Genomic DNA, 17,935 nt, shown 5'->3' on the forward strand with positions numbered 1-17,935 from the left:
TTTTTTCAACCCTAAGGCATGAATTTGTTTTCATAAAAACGATCAAAAAATTATCGATTTTTTTTTGACAGAAATGAATAGGGGAAAGTGGGGTAAAACCGGGACCCTAAGGTTTGCAGGCTTCCAGAAATCACAGTTTTTAGCATAAATGAACAAAATTTTGCAAAAGTATGCACTACTTATCTATTAATGCAACCACAGTTTCAAAACCATAAGTGATTTTATTTTTTTTTTTATTTTTATTAATACTTTTGTAAAAAAAGTCATTTTACCCGTTTTACCCCAATAGTGGGGTAAAATCGGGTAGACATGTTATTGCAATAGGAAATAAAAATTTTAAAAGTTTCCACATAATTCAAGTTTTATTTAGTGACGTATGTCAACTGTTGTCATAACATAACTAAATAAGTATACAAAGAATCATATTCATGAGTTGTCAGTAAGTTTAATTGTCTTTACCTTTAATTTTTTGCTGTAATATAAGGCCTATTGGCACAAGTCGCAAGTAAAATAGTTCCTCTTCGGCCTCAGAGCAGCTTTCATGGGCCCAACGACGATATTAGATACATTGGATCCATCCCTCACCACCCATGAAGTCATAGTAAAGCTCATTGCAGTAAATGCAGGCAGCATTGTCATCCTCTTCACGGGATTCATTCCTCATTTGCTACTTCGGTTTTTCCTTTTTTGGACACTTTATTTTCTGTCTGTTCCTTTTTAGCATCTTTATAATGTTGTCTTTTCTTTGATTCGTTTATCTTTCCTTCAGGTTTTTTTTCTTCCATCGATCTTTGTTCTTCTTTCCATCATTTTTCTTTTTCTTTTCTTCTAATGTTGCCTGAAGATGAAGCTTGTATGGTAAGTCCGTCAAAATGACATGTGTTCCTTTTCTCTTGTCCTCCTTCGATTGCGTCTTTCTCTCAGTGTATGGGAATAGTACCCGGTTTTGCCCCTCGCGTACAGCTTTCATAAAAAATGCCGTCATATGACTATACATAACGCTGCAGACAATTACTTAGAATGATAATGAAGGTAATTAAATGTTGTATAAAGAGAGCTACATACCTTTACTGCTGCAGAAACAGGAACGTAGTATAATCTGTGTAGTTTTGGTCAAAACTTTTAAGCAAAAACCACTCAAACAGAATTTTCTTCACAGAAACGAAAGAAGCGAGTCGATTGCGTTCTAATTTAATGGCCACTGCTTCTTCATCAAGGTGGAAGGTAGTTCCTCTCTTGTCCACGTGATTGCAGTACTAACAGATATTAGAATGGGGTACCCGGTTTGCTCCCGACTTCCCGTTTTACCCCACTTTCTCCTATATATAGGCAGGGGCACCTCGAACTTTAAATTTTTGGAAGGGTAGAAATTCTTAATTTTCCTAATAGAACTCCAAATTTTGCCGAATGGTATCCTAAATTTTACCAAATAATGATAATTTTTTCGAATCGTCAGATAAAGTTTGCCAAATACGAAAATTTATCGTACTGTGACCCCGATGGAAGGTCACAGTGACCTTCCATCGGGCGTCCCTGATTGTAGGTATAGTGTGAGTTTTTTTTTTGCAATTTAAGTCATGTGGGGAAGAGGGTGACAAGGGAGCTGACTGTAAGATAAGAGATATTTTTAGGAAAATGTTACACCAACAAAAAGCAAGCGATTTGATTACGCGTTTATTTTGAGTTTTAAAATATTAAAAGCAAATTAAATTAAATTTTCATTCTCACAAGCATAAGAAAAGCTAAAAATTCAATGAAAATGTATATGTTTTTTTTTCGCACAAGGAACTGCTTTATAATTAAAAAATCCTGGCAAACTATTGTCTAATCATCAAAATGCACGACGTGGTTTATACGAGAAGCTGCATAAGTAGTTTCATTTAATAAGTTTAATTAGGGTTGGTTGGGGGAAGTGGGTCACTGGGGTAACTGGGTTACCCCCCTAAAACTGAAATATGGATAAAGTTTTCAATCTTTCTTGCACTGATCATGTTAATTTCATCACAGTGATTGGTTTTGCACATATTTGGGATTCGTGGAATTTTTTCTATATCATAGCACTTAGTCAAAAAACAATTCTGAAAAAAAAAAAGAAAAAAAAAAGAAAAAAAAATTGCGAGTTCAAGCAACATTTTTCAAAGAAGTGTTTCCGGGTTAGTTTTTATTATTTTTTTACGATAATTAATTTTTCGCGTATAGTTTAACTTAAAGTTCATGCAGCAACAAGACTTTTTATATAAAATATTATTAATAAGTGTTTAAGAGGAGGACTCCCACTTACGTACATTTTTGCTGTACGGGGTAAGTGGGTCCCCCTATAATAATCGACATTTCAAAATCAAAAGCAACTCTGATTAAATATTTGTATTGGTGAAACAAAAGACAATTATGATGACTTAGTAGGAATTTTTAGTCCAGCTACAAAAACTGTTAAAGCTGGTGATTATGTACTTGAAACATACATGAAAGGAAATCATCAAGATTTAAGTATGTCTAATGTTGGAATTTTAAGACACAAATTAAAAAATACTGTTGAGTTAGCAAAAACGAAAAGAAATAGTGACTTTTCATTGGCATAGCGCAGATGATATTCTAATAATTATTGAGGAGAAACGATAATGGTTCTTCTGTAGCCAACTTTACATAGACGCAGTCATTTAGTGTTTCCATTTTTTTTTCAACTTATATGTATGGCAAATTTACTCAAATTGATCTTAATCAACTGTATTACGGTCATTAAACACTCCTTTATATGTAAAAGTAAAATATATACCTATAGACTTTCAATAAATTTCACAAATGAAATTGTTTTGTACTTCGTTTTAAAATTTTCCGTGATACAGATTTAAAAGACAGTAAATATCTCATAACTGGATGCATTTACAAAAAAATAATTCACACTACAAATTTACCGACTTTATCATGTAAGACCCCCTTACCCCTTTTTGAGATATGCTTCATTTAAATTTAAATAAAAAAGGAGTGACCAACTTACCCCTTACTACGGTGTAAGTGGGACAATCATCCGAATTTTAAAAAATATGATCGTTAAGAACATTTAAAGCATTATTTTAGAAAATAATGATGAACTTTTGTTTATTAATAAAGTCCAAGATAAAATAAAACAATAAGTTTAAATTTTTTGTTTCAAAACTTTTGCATAACGTCTCAAAAACAAAATATTCTCAAAAGGAAGGGTTCCCACTTACCATAACCAACCCTATAATATACTTGATCTATTTTTTTGAAACGAAACACAGACGGGTATTAGGATCAAAACAACGCGCGATGCAAGATGCCAGTGTAACGTTCGCTCGTGTCAAACACGTGCAAATGCGTGAAGTGGTTCATATAGTTTGTGATTCATGTTCTTTGATTATTGGTTGAACTTGATTTATTGCACAAGAATCGTACTTGGATAGCATTAACCAAATTTTATATTTTGCACTATTAAATTTTCAAATACAAAATGAGTGTGATTTCAAAGTGAATAAATAGTCTTTGAGACTTTTCGGAAATGGAAAACGAGTGTTAGCTAACTTGAAGAGGATTGCAGTCTTTTTGAGACTGTAAAATGAGTAAAATTTAACCTAAGAACAGGGGTTCCCAAACTTTTTCAATTCTTGGCATCCTTTAACGAATTAGCATTTCCTCACGGCACAAATGCGTGTTACATCATATACATTGATATGATGGACATTTAGCGGCCCTCTCGTCTGTACCTGCGACCCCACTTAGGAAACCCTTGCGTTAGAACCATTGAAGTCTTTACGGAAATCTAAAATTAGAGTAATGTCCGAAAAAAATTAAAAACTGAAATTGTTTCTGACTAATTAATGTTCGCTCCCTGGTCGCGATCAAGGATTGTAACCAGGGGTTTTAATCATTATTTATTTATTTTTCGGAAAGTCCTTATTTTTCCCATATAGTCTGTGCATGGGTGCCCACAATGGGGATTATGGTACAAGTTGCGCCATCTAAATTTGGGGAGGAGGGACTTAAATTTTTTTAAAAAAAAATTATTCACTGATTTATTTTAATTTATTTTGATTTATTTTATTGATATTTTATTTCATTTATTTAGTTAGTTTGTGCGTGTGTGTGTGTGTGTGTGTTATATCATTGGCGTAGCACAAAACTTTTCTAATATAAATAATAATAATAATTTTTAAAAAATAAATAATATTTTTAAAAAAATAAATAAGTAAAAAAAGAGAGAAAAAATAATAAAGGGAAAGAGGATTTTCTTTCTGTGGGAGGGGATATGCGCCATTGAACTTGGGGGGGGGGGAGGGGCGGATGGGCACCCCTGAGTCTTTTAGTCTATGCTCTGTTGTTGATCACTACCTGTTTCTAATAATTGTAATTTTGCTTAAATGTTTCTCTATCTTTTCATATTTCTAATTCATGCTCAGTATTATGGCCAATGAACACTGATAAATTGTAAGATCAAATGTCATACCATGGTACATGAAGCAATCGTCAAATAATAAATTACCTATCCAGTAAGAAAATGCGTAGGTGTTATGTTAAAAAATGAGATACTGTTAAAAAATTGTAATATTAACAAAAATCCTATTTTTTTAAAAGCAGACTGCCCAAATACAAAGATATATTTATTTAATTCATTTAAACTACTTTTGGTCTGAGAAATTGTTAACTTAGATATGATTTAAAGAATACTCATTCATAATTTCAATATCTAACTGTTTAAAGTTATCTTTCTCTGGCGTACGTTCACTTTTATTAACACGTTTACAGAAAAAAATATTTTAATTTTCAATTTTAATTTTTAACCCTATATATTTTTTAAGTGTCAACGAGCGCACTAGATGTTAATCAAGATACCAGTTCAAGTACTTATTGACTTGCAAACTGGGAAGTATTTTAATATAGAGGGATTTTATAGTATAAATATTTTAGTTTATTTAGTTTATGTATTATACTAGCTGACCCAGCCACGCGTTGCTGTGGCGAAGTAGTTGGGTTAAAATATTCTTTTACTCAATATTTTGATAGAATCTAATTAATATTTTAGAAAAGCTTAAAATTGTCCAGCCAATTTTAAAACATATACGATTGATAATGGGCCTGTTATGGTGAGTTAAGTACTTATTGAATTTAGTAAGTACTAACTAAATTTTCAATGGTAAAAGCACTGTACTTACGCTTAGTAAATTTTACAAGTATGACTTCGGCCAAAAATAAAAGCAAAATAACTTGAAAGTGATAGTAAGTATCGAAACTGATTGTAAAATATCGGAACGTAGAAATTAAGCATAAACCAACATACACTTTTAGAATGTACACTACATTTTATTCATCTCAGATTTCTCTATAGTTTGTAATAAATAACTCCTTTACAAAATACATTAACTAAATTAAAAACATATAAAAATTAAATTTTATAAATGAGGTATATAACATTGACTTCGACTTATTGTTTCCATTATTTGAAAATTGAAAATTATCTAAGCACTAAGTTGTGCACAATATTCTTGCTTAACCTGTCTTTTGCTAACTCAAATAAGTATGATAACTTTCCCACTTGTGAGTAGGAGATAGATAGTTGCCCAATGAGTGAAACATGTATGTTTCAAGTCCAAACCGAAAGTAGACATTGTTTGGTCTTGAAGTCTATGTATGGCCTTTTCAAAAGCTAAACAAATCGGAAATTGAAGATTTCCAAATGTGTTTGAAAATTATGACGCTATTAATGGATTACGTGGCAACACAAAAATTTCTCCCTTAAACTTTTCAGTCAAAATTGTTGAAATTTTGATGAAGAAACGTGTACCGTTGCATAATCTAGGTGGGTGAAAAAAATAATTGGTGAACCAATATTCAACCGGAAATCGTGTAATGGCGTTCCTGGTATATCCAGAGAATTTAAAAATTCAGTTGGAATGTTTAGGCTTTGTTTTCCTCGACAAATGTATGGCCTTGTTCACCATCAACGGTCAGCACAATCTGATTTAAGATTTTTGTTTTTAGCTGTCAGTAATGGCTCATTATTCACAATAATTGTAGCTAAGACAACGTTATTGCTCTGTTTTTTCTCGTAAATCAGTGTTAACTAAGTCAGTGACCAATCTATCAGCTGATATCACACCATAATGATTAAACAACAAATTTGAAATTGAAATGCATAAATCTTCAATCAACACTAAAGCTTCATTATACATCTTTGGTGTAAAATCTAGATTTGGACATCGGTTTGTTTGCTTAACTCTCTGGAGTACATCTTCAAGCATAAATTTTATATAGTTTCCCCACAGAAATGATGATTGTGTTGGATATTATGCCGTCAAAGTTATCTTAAACAGTTGACGAATACTGCATTAGAAAATGCAACTCCCAATGATTGTGTGCTACCAATAATTACAATTCGCAAAATGCATCGTGATATGTATTAAACACTCATCAATTAACGGTCCGCAAATATTCCCGTCTGTTCGGGAATGTTTAACGAAAACAAATGCAAAAATAACATTCACTTTGTTTTGGATGCACGGTTTTGTGTTGGATGGAGTTTTGTTCCCAATGTCTTGGTTTTAATTTTCAATTGTGCCCGAGATTGATGAATGCTGTATTCTTTGTTTGCGTGGCTTCCATGATTTTTTTGAGTATATTCAACACTGTAAAAACAATTAAGAAATGTCCTGAAAAATAATGTACAGCTAACAGGCCCAATTTCTGCCAGTAGCATATCTTGCAAAAAAGTAGGAACGTATCCCACTAAAAGTCAAAAAGCTTCCTAAAGCAAAGCACTAACTAGAAGTGGTTATTGCCCTTGAAACCGGTGTGCCTAGTTTATTCTTTCTTATTTGCCCCTGCTGACTTTAGAAACTTCATTTTATGTCCAGAAAACTGATACGGTTTGGTAAACGTACATCCTCGTGCGAATTAATGGAATTAAGCCATTTTCTTTTTTATCAAATCACCTTTATTTACATCTTTTAATTATAAAATCTAAATCACCACTTCATATGAACCCCTCCCCCCAAACCTTTTTTTTTGTCCATCAGCACCATTTTCGCTCAACTGGGCATAGAATCAACTAGAGTTGAGCACTTTTCTTTGAACTCTTGATCACTAAACCATGTTTCTAGCAAAGCACAAATCATTTTTTCTTTTGTTGTGCAACAGATTTCCACTCAATGTCACAATGGCCTGCCTTTTCCGTGGAGAAATATCCATGGTTAACAAAGGGATAAAAAGTGACCCGATTGAGAAAAAACAGCAAAAATATGTAGAAGTTTATAAAACTTAAAAACACAATATTTATTACAAAAGAAAAAAAAACGTGAGGTTATAGCACCTAACCAACTGGTAGGCTAAAAAGCTGTTATAAACAAAGAATAAACAAAGATTGAACAACCTAAAAAATTCGAAAATTAAAAATTCTCAACTTGATTCCATTAATTCGCACAAGGGTGTATGATAAAAGAAGAGTTTAAGAATTGATAATTAATTGAAAAAAAGGAATTTTATCTTTAGTGTCTCTCAACTAATACATGTACTGAAATATAAAAGAATAAAATAATTAGAAACTTGAATCAAACTCTGTAGGAAAATTCCATTTCAAGAGCTCATTTTTGTAAGAATTAATAATATAAAAGTCGGAAAAACATTTGGTAAATGAAAATATTTAAGAACGAGTTTAAGTGAATCAAATCTAAATTGAATGATATTATGATGTTGATATTATTGTATTTTAGTTGATTTAAAATTCTCTAGCAAATGATGTTTTATGTTTGTAAAGGAAACCAGGAAAGGCTTTTAAAAAATGCTCTTGAGGTCATTTCAAATGTAAAAATAGTAATTGCAGACAAATAACAATGCTCACGCATTCCATTTTAGAGCACTCTTTTTTGTGATGTTGACCGAAGTTCGTAAATGAGATTGGCTGGATTTAAAAAAGAAACATATACGGAAATATGAGTTTTGATGAAGTTCAAGTTCAAACTTTTTTATATATTCGAACCGGATTTCTCTAAGTTTGGGAGATTTTCTCTTTACTTTGTGTTTGCATTTGAACTTTTAAAAGTAATGGAATGTGAGGCTAATTGAAATAGTTAAGATAACTTGTCTTTTCCAAAAGGAAGGAATTGGAAATTTGTTTTGAAAATTATAGCACATAATGAAAGAACGTGTATTTCATAATAAAATTTGAATTGAAATACTATTTTTCATTTTTGATGGAAAATTTTTGACTTCCAAAAATAAAGTAGTAAATGTGTAAGAAAATAAATGAAGGAATAAATAAATGAGTTAATAAGTGAATGAATACAAATGAATCAATAAATGAATAAATACGTAAATAATTTAATAAATGAATGAATAAGTAATAAAAATGAATCATTTCGCTTTGCGCCTTCCACTTGGCCCTGAGTGCACTTGACGAATTGTATTAAACAATAGGGTGGTTCGGAAAAATCGATTTTTTCATTTCGGAACCGCGTTACCTCTCAAAAGTTGTAGTTTGGTATCCTCAATTACGGAAAAATTAAGAAAAAATCTAAGTTGACATCTTTAGTTCGCGCATGAAGCAAAAAAGCTTTAAAAATTGAAATTTTCAGAAAATAATGAAATTGGTTGTTTTTGTATTTTTTCACAACGCAAGAGCCATAAATCGTCAATATATAGCGTAGTTTGAACCCAAAAAATATTTTATAATTTTTACATTAGATCTTAAGTTCGCGCATATGCCTTAAATTGGGCTTCGAATTTGAAGAGATTTTAGCCCAATTTAAGGCGTATGTGCAAACGAAAGATCTTATGTAAAAGCTATAAAATAATTTTTTTAGGTTCAAACTACGCTATATACTGACAACTTATGACTGTTGCTTTAAAAAAATGTTAAAAAACTAATTTTATTATTTTTTGAAACATTCAAATTTTAACATAGTCTTTCAAACTTTTAACCTAATGCGCGAACTGAAGATGTCAACTTATATATATATATATATATATATATATATATATATATATATATATATATATATATATATATATATATATATATATATATATATATATATATATATATATATATATATATATATATATATATATATATATATATATATATATATATATATTTTTTACTCAATTGAGAATAACTTTTGAGAGGTAACGCGATTCTGAAATTTAAAAAAAAAATCTATTTTTTCGAACCACCCTATTGAACATTAAAAACCATAACCTGCCAAAAAATAATTAAATAAGAACTGCACCGCACATCAATAGATATTAATTCTTAATATGTTAATTGCAAAAAACTTAGTATTATTTTATAGCTCACTAACGAAAAAAAAAACAGTTTCATAAACCGTAAAATATTACAACATGTGCTATGAAATTTCGAAAATGACTTTATTATTTATTTCTTCTTTGATCATTAGAGCTGTTTACTTTTTGACTGCAATCAACTATGTGTTAGAGAGAGCATAGTTAATATTGCTAGATAGGTGGCGCATCAAATTGTGAAGATATAACATTTCACTTTGCCCCCTATTTTACTTTACCCCACATTCCCCCACTTTACATACCAATTTTTGATGAAGCCTTCCGTTTTTTCAATATGTTTGCAGATTTATTATTATTTTTTTTCAATTTCATTGATAATTTTTAGCTTCTATATTTTTTAAGTGCCTAAGTGCTCACTTGAGGGATATCAAGATGCCACTTTGACTAATTATTGAAATGTAAACTGTGTGATATTGGTACATTAAAAGAAAGAGAGAATGAACACGAAAAAGGAAAAAAAGTATATAAACCGACTGATGTTTGCGGGGGGGGGGGGGGAATTTCCATTATCCAGATTTTATTTATGATTATTAATTAATTTATTTATTTGTTTTTTTTTTAAGTTATTGATTTTAATTTATTTTTGTTTTGTTTCGCTATTTTTTCTTTTATTTTCCTTTTTATATATTTTTATTTTTTTTTCTTATTTTTTTTAAAATTAATTTTTGTTTACATAATTTTATTTATTCATTTATATTGTTTTATCTAATTTATTTATTTATTTATTTATTGCAAACACTTGCCCTGATTCATAGAATAAATTACTTTGTAAAGGATGAAAAACGAGCAAAAAGCATATTTTAAAAAATATTTTTAATCTGTTTCCTTCTTGCGTTCTTATTGATGAGTTTTGGACATGATAGTGGACTTTGAAAAGTTCTTAGGGGGAGAAGAAATCATCTTACCTTTTAGAAGATTCATCGCTCTCAAAATCTGCATTGGAATTCACAATTTAAGCAAACTCAAGTTTTTGTGCATGCAAAAATGACATTACTAATATAAGAATTAAATACACGTTTTCAGATTGCTTTTACAAAGAAGAGTTTATACCAAATGGACAAAGTGTGAATCATGATGGCACAGACAATTGCGAAGTCTGCACTTGCATTAATGGCGATATAAACTGCCAGCCTAAATCCTGCCCAACGGTGTATTGCACCGATCCTGTTATTCACGATTGTTGTCCAGTTTGTCATTTGGGTAAGTTAAACTTTTTTCATTTTAAGAACTTTTGTCCTTTTCATGATGCTAATTGTCGTCTTTGTACTAGGATGCTATTATGAAGGAAATGTTTATAACTTTGGTGAAGAATTCGATCATCCTAAAGATCAGTGCTCCGAGTGCGCTTGCATGGTGAGTTAATTTTAAAAAGTATTTCAAAGGAGTTTTTTTTTCTTATCAATGCAAAAAAAAAAAATCTTTTTTTTTTTAAATTTGATTGGGAAAGCGTTGTGTTTTTCTCAAATGATATGCAAACGATGGGTAGTACTATTGAAAATTCCAATTCAACTGCACGTGCCGAAATTAACAATAATAAAAAAAGAATCTCTGGAGAAGTTAGAAGTTGCCAACAGTGCTATACTATAAATAGTCTCAATGTGTTAGGAATCTAATTATTTATTTGACTTTATATTTACCGAGAAAAAGTTAAATGATCCTGTAATTTTAGATTTATTCCCCCCCTCCCACCCCCGTCTCAATTCGCAGAACTTAATAATATATTGTTTCAACAAGTATTAAAAAATACAGCGTTAATTTCCATAGCATTAACAGTTGCTTTTATCTTTCGAAAATTTGCAGTACGCAAACTAAATTTGTGAGCAAGCAAACTGCTCGAAATTTCTTAAATATCGCTCCCGGAAGCATTAACCCTACTTTTGTGAAAATTAATAATTTTGTAGAGGAGTTAAAATATTTTCACTATTTTGAGAAACTTTAGTATTTAACTGTATGGTCCTTAATAATTAGGAGTTAGGGCTAAAATCTAATTATTCCCTTAATTGGCTATGAATTTTTTTTAGGAAGGAACCGTGCATTGTGCAAGGAAACCTTGTGATCCAGCAAACTGCTTAAATCCTATCGATGATCAGGATCATTGCTGTCCATATTGTCCAGATTTCTGCACATATGAAGGTCAGCGTAAAGAAAACTACGATGTTTTTCCTCATGTGTATGACACTTGCAAAGAATGTACTTGTCAGGTAAGCCTTTGACTATGAGGCATCCAGAGCTAAAGTGGATCATGAACGACTTGATTAGGGTTTCCGATCCCGAATCCCTCAAAATCCCGCATTATATTTAGCGGGATTAATCCCGCGGGATTTCTAATCCCACAAAGGTTTTCCATGAAAACTTTTTTCAACTTTTGCAGCCCATGAAACGAATCTTTTTACAAGTATCATCTGAAGTTTTAATTACTTTCCTGTATATCTGCAAGAAGAGTAAGAAAATCTTATTATATTATGAACGATGGATTAACCATTCAAGAAAACAATAAAATAAAGTATATTTTTCTGAAAATGAATTAGTATTCTCATATCAGGTTTCAGTGATCATACGTTCAGCAATTGTGAAAATGCGTAAAAAATATAAACCTTTTCGAAAACCATCACTAAATATTGAAACCCTGAAAAATGGACTTAAGGAAAATTGATGAACTGTATTACAGAGTGCAAAATCCGATGGAGTAGCCTAAATGCGATGTTTGAACGCTTCTGTAAACTTAAGGAGTGCGCTCAAAACTTTATACTTACTAAAAGTGCGCGTTTTGTCCGAAGAAGAAAGCAATGAAAACCTGACATTTTTTACTTATGATCTCTAACCTGTAGAAAGTGCCTTCTGATGTCTTTGTCACTGTAAGGCTAACATTATTAATGTGGGTGCTGGGTGGTACCTTGAAAATTATGTTGGATAAATTAGCTGAGTTCAATGTTCGACACGACTCAAAAAGAGGCGGCAGAAACTTAGATACTAGATACAGACTCACTGGCATGACAGTGCAGTACATTAAGCTGTTCAAGTTTTTTATTGTCTTAATTAGCGAAGTTATTCAAAAACTTTTACTGAGACTGTGACCCAATCAGCGTTCACCCCCGGCTGTAATGCATCAAATGCACTGTTGCATTGACCAACGTCAATAAAGCAACAAGGCTAGAGAGAGTAATACACAAATCAATCAGACATCGTATTTGTCCGAATTTTGAAGTTGTTAAGCAAAAACCCCTAGCTTGACCCGCATAAGAAAAGAAAAATCTATTTTAGAAGGTGGTAAAGTTTATGGGGATATTTTGCTAAACGTCCACAATTTATTTAATCTAAGTAAAACCAACTTCAGTGAAGCCACATCACGCGTTTTCATCAAGCCCATTATTTTTTGCGCACGTACCAAACGATAGTCGCTAAGTGAGATGTGGCTTTGTAGTACCCTATAATTGGCTTCGCAATAACTACTAATTATTTTAACAAAAGCAGTTTTTCCTAAAATGCACAACTTTTTCTATTTGACATAAAAATAGAACTTTTAAAAAAATAAAGTCGATCTCGCGGGATCCCGCGGAATTTGCTCCTTATAATCCCGAAATCGCGCGGGACAGATATTGGTGCGGGATTGAAAACCCTAGACTTGATCCACTTCAGCACTGGACTTTAGCTCTGAACGCCTCATTTAAAACACTTTGGGCTCTAATTATATTATGCGTTCAGAACTGAAGTTGTTCATCGATTTGACTTTTATTTACATAGTTTTTGTGTTAGTAATGAATCATGCAAGCCTTTACAAAAGTTTAGTCACTGATAAAAATTATTAATAAGAGCAAAATGTGAATTGAACTAGTAAATTATGCAACTCGAAAGATTACCACAATTACTGAAACAAAAGATTCCAGCACTGCAGTATGGTAATTAGCATGCCCCAAGTGCTTAACCGGCGCATCCCTGGAAACATCTACATTAAATATTAAATTATTCATTTTTTGGTACAAAAAACAATATTTATAATTTTTTAATTTCAGGATGGTGACATATTTTGCGAATCTAAAACTTGCACGGAAATTTATTGTCTGCATCCTGCTCCTGGAAATTGCTGCTTGGAATGCGTCAACTGTCAGTTCCGTGACGCAATCTACCAAGACGGTGAAAATTTTACAAATCCAGGAAATCCTTGTGAAACATGCCTTTGTTCGGTAATTAAGTATTTTGCTTTTTTCCTTCTTTTTTCCTCTTTTTTTTTTTTTTTTTTTGAGTGGATATACTCATTCTTGTCATTTAGGGACTGACCCGCCATTTCGAACTTTTCCAGGGGGCAAAGAGTAGGGTAGACCGGGGCACGTTTACGCAGTGCCCTTTTTTTAAAACGAATTATAACTGGAGAGCTAACAGTCATAACATATTGATACTGCTCCTTACCTAATATCCTCACAAGTGTTTCAGTATCAGTCGAGCTACTGTCTAGCATGCAGAAAGAATAACCTGTTTTCTACCAAGTCGAGTAAATTTTGAGTTTGACGTTTTGAAGCTTTTTGTGAATAAGTAATACTTAGTTGAGAAAGAACAAATATGTAAAAATTTGCAGAATTTCATCTTTTTTTTTTGTGTGAACTGAAATGTTTATTAAATTTTTTTGCACGGGGGTTAAAAACAAATCCAAACTTGTCGACGGGGCAAGTTTACGCGTTGACGTCTGCTCACCTTTACGCACGTTCTTGCTGTGTCTTACTTCTATACGTGCCCTCACGTTTTTTTTTTTGTTCCGAACTGTCTAAAAACTTTTTAGTATTTTCAGGCGATTTAGTTTTGAAAATCACCATTCAATTTCAAATTGAATTACAAATTCGTATCTTATAGCTTACAATCATGTAGTGCTGTCTTCATGCCCGTTCAGCTTTTACTTTATACACTATTCAGTCTGTAATAAATTTACTTTATTTTAACGAAAGACATTTTGTTTAAAACACTGACAGAACCAAGTTAGGTGTCAAAATAAATATGCGTAAACGTGCCCCTTGTCCGGGGCACGTTTATGCAATGGACTTGGACTCAAAAATAATTTTTTTAACGGTTAAGAATATAAACTGAGCAACAACTGAATCTACCAATTTTGACTCCATTAACTGCTTTATAAAACCGCAATGTCTAAAATTTCCTAAGTTAAAACATAAAATTTAGAAAATTCATTGAAAAAAATTCGCGTAAACGTGTCCCGGTTACCCTATATATTCAATGCAAATTACGCAGAAAAGTTGCAGAAACCACACCCATACATGTTAAGTCACGAATTTTGCGAGGCTAGCGGGCAATTGATCTCCTGCCCCCAAATGAAAGGCTGTTTAGGAGGGTCAGGGAGATAAATTTCTCCCCTTTGCTGTTTTTGATAAAATTTACGTCCTGTATGTAATACCCTTTGCCCCCTTCTTCCTTGAAAAATTCGAAGTAAAGGACCTGCATATACCGTTTTCAATATATTTTTACATGTGTATGCTTTCTGTTGTAAATCCAAGTCCCTTGTCTAATCTACATATGTATTCGTTCTGTTGTAAATCTAAGTTTCCTGACTAATCTACATCTGTATATTTTCTGTGGTAAATGCATAAAAACTAAACGAAATGCTAAAGAAATCATAGTTCGCGAACGTGAATAACTTTTAAAGTTCTACATAAACGCAATTCTATTACTAAGAACATACGTATAGAAATCAACTATACAATCTTTCTTTATTCTTCAAAATCCTCTAGATTCTTTCAGCTGCGAAGTATAGAAGTTAATTGCAATGATAGCACATCCAAATAAACTTTTTTTATGCATTAAAAAAAAATCAACTACCTTTATAGCATGTGTATAGTTTTCAAATCTAATGGTGTCGTATGGACAAGCATCAAATATTTATTAACGGGTGCAAAAAACCGAAAAACTACTCATAAGTCAAATACTGATATTGAATGACAATCAACAGGGTTTTGACGCACAAAATTAGCAGGTTACTGCTGACATGTGTTTCGGGATTACAGGTAACCCCTTTTTCAATGCAAAATAGTGAGCTTTTGCGATCTATTTACCGTATTCAACGATAATGAATAACGGAGAGTAAAATAGTAAAAATAGCGAATTAACAAAACAGAAGGGACAAAATGGGAAGTCTGAGCCGAAATTTATTACATTATTCAATTCGAGAAAAAGCCGTTAAGCAATAAATTTCTCCAAAAATCCCACAATAAATTTTACTGACAAAATGCAACCGCTAATGAATAAATCAGCAGTAAAATTTCATGTTAGAAAAAATTGTAACGATTTAACTGCAGCAATTAGCGAAATGCAGAATAAAAATAATAAAGGAAAAACCTGAAAAATGTTGGGAAAACAGCAAAACAAAATTGCAAAATACATGTAAAATAAAACTACATAACTTAAAGACAAATAAAAATAATTAAGAAAGACAGAACAATGACATCTGATACTGTTTAATATCTAGCCTAGAGAGCACAGCATATTTCATTTTGATCTTTTAACATTAAACTCGTTTTCTTTTTCTTTAGAAAGGGCAAGTAGCATGCAGAAAAAACCCATGCTTACAATGCATGCATCCTGTCTTGAGTAATAACAAGTGTTGCCCATTATGTGATGGATGTTTTTACAAAGGAATAAACTACACCAACCAAGAGCGCTTCATACCTCCAGGAAGCCCATGCGAAGAATGCATTTGCAAGGTACTTTACATTCATTCAGTTAAAATAAAATATTAATGGATGTGTTTTCAAAAAATCGTTCATGGATTGTTGGTGAAATCCTGATGAAAAATCTAATGTTCTGTTGAGCTGTGATGACCAGTAGCTGAATTTTGAAAAATTTCTTCTAAAAGTCATTCAAAATTGGCTTGTAACATTATTGTTTAAATCTTACCTTTAAAATTGGCTTGTTGTTTTAACGATCGATCATTTCTGCTTTTTCTTTTGATTAAAATTTTCAATCAAAGACTAAAAACATAAGAATTGGTTCATGAACTGAAATAAACAAATTTCATTCTTATTAAAGAGAGAAATTATCGTAAATAAATGAAACTCATTCAAGGATGAATCACTTTAATAAAGCAAAAATTTATAAATGCATTTTCCTCTCAACTAATATTTTTATCTCAATAAAGTTAATAAATGAATTTCACTTTTAATACAGTTCATTTAACTTATGTCTTTTATTCTAAATAAAGATAACTTATTTTGAGGTTTAAAAGTTAGAATAAATGAATTTCAGTTTAAATATAGTTTGAATGAAAAAATAAAAGAAAAAAATATCTTACACAAATTTTAATATTTTTCTGTTTCAGCTATATGTACCTAAAAAAGCAGAAAATAAATTCTTTATTTGCTCTCATGCAGCATGCTATGGAAAAATATCATTACTAATCAAGTCTTGGTATTTTCAGTTATTTTTAATGATGCCTATTCGCTCTCTCCTTCTCCTATATACAATTTGTTTTTGTCTTAAACCTCTTTTCAATTTCAAATCCTCAATTTTGTAGTACAGTATTTTCACTAAAGGCCATCTTTGTCTGTAAGAATCATTTCTTGAAAATCCTTAAATCATTTAATTGCGGAATATTTTAAAGAGTAAATACTTAACTCCTACACAACCTACCTTTTTTCTTAAAGCTTTATGTATTTGCTTATGCCTCAAGCATAGAGAATGTTGAATGAGTACAAATGGCGTATTCTCTTCCAAAAGGACTTCCCTTGCTTTCTGATCATGACCGTCTTTAGGTTATGATGTAGATCACCTTCTTTTGAAAAGCTGTGCTAACTGGAAAATAATTAGTAGTGAAAGTTTTGGAATAAATTTTAAAAACTTCGTTTTTTTAAACAAAAGTAGCAGATACAAAACACGAATTCTTATTTGGCTAAATTGTTGCTTTTAGTGAACATTAGTAAAAGAGAATAGTGCATTATTCACCTTTCTCTATTTCAGAATGGCACAGTTACATGCCACAAATTGTCCTGCAGTTTGCCTTCCTGTTCAAATCCTGTAATACTAGCAGGAGAATGTTGTCCTGTTTGCAAAGGTTCAGTATTTTGCTTCTTCGTATTATTATTTTAATTATTTTATAGAAATTTCTCGATTTTTCAACTAATCTGTACGTCAAGTAAGTGAAGTACGCCTTATATTTTCAATATGTATGACAACAATATGTATAACAATTCAATATGTATTCAAGTGATACAATGTCAGTAACCATTATTGTGACTTAAATAATGTTACTAACGTTGTAGGGTCGTTCCACGGAAAATGGTCATTTTGTCCCGCACGTAACAACTCGCATATTTTATTTAAAATAATAGTTTTAGCTAGTAAGGATCAAAGCCTTGTGTGTGTGTGCGTGTTTAAGAATTCGCATTTCTTAAGCAAAAAGATTTCTTCATTACCTTTTAAAATTATAACTTTTAATGAAATATATGAGCTCTTACGAGCGGGACAAATTAGGGCTTTTCATGTAATGGCCCTATGTATATTTTTCCAACGATTTAAATTGCCCAACAAATGATATATGTTTCCTTTGCATTGGAACCTTAGCTTTCAAAACCAACAATTTGTTTTGGTATTGCTAAATTAATAGAGCAAAAATATTAGTTAGTTCACACAG

General features: G+C 31.5%; 1 protein-coding gene across 1 annotated transcript in view; it reads left to right on the forward strand.

The window, feature by feature from the left end:
• LOC129231104 (kielin/chordin-like protein) overlaps positions 1 to 17,935 on the forward strand; it is a 136,171-nt gene that overhangs the window by 72,297 nt on the left and 45,939 nt on the right. Inside the window, exons 26-27 of the mRNA XM_054865350.1 lie at positions 15,943 to 16,010; positions 17,263 to 17,356. Of these exons, the coding sequence (XP_054721325.1) occupies positions 15,943 to 16,010; positions 17,263 to 17,356 (162 nt within the window). The remainder of the gene's footprint in view (positions 1 to 15,942; positions 16,011 to 17,262; positions 17,357 to 17,935) is intronic.

This window comes from Uloborus diversus, chromosome 10 (assembly GCF_026930045.1).
Source record: "Uloborus diversus isolate 005 chromosome 10, Udiv.v.3.1, whole genome shotgun sequence".
NCBI classification, from domain to species: Eukaryota; Metazoa; Arthropoda; class Arachnida; order Araneae; family Uloboridae; genus Uloborus; species Uloborus diversus.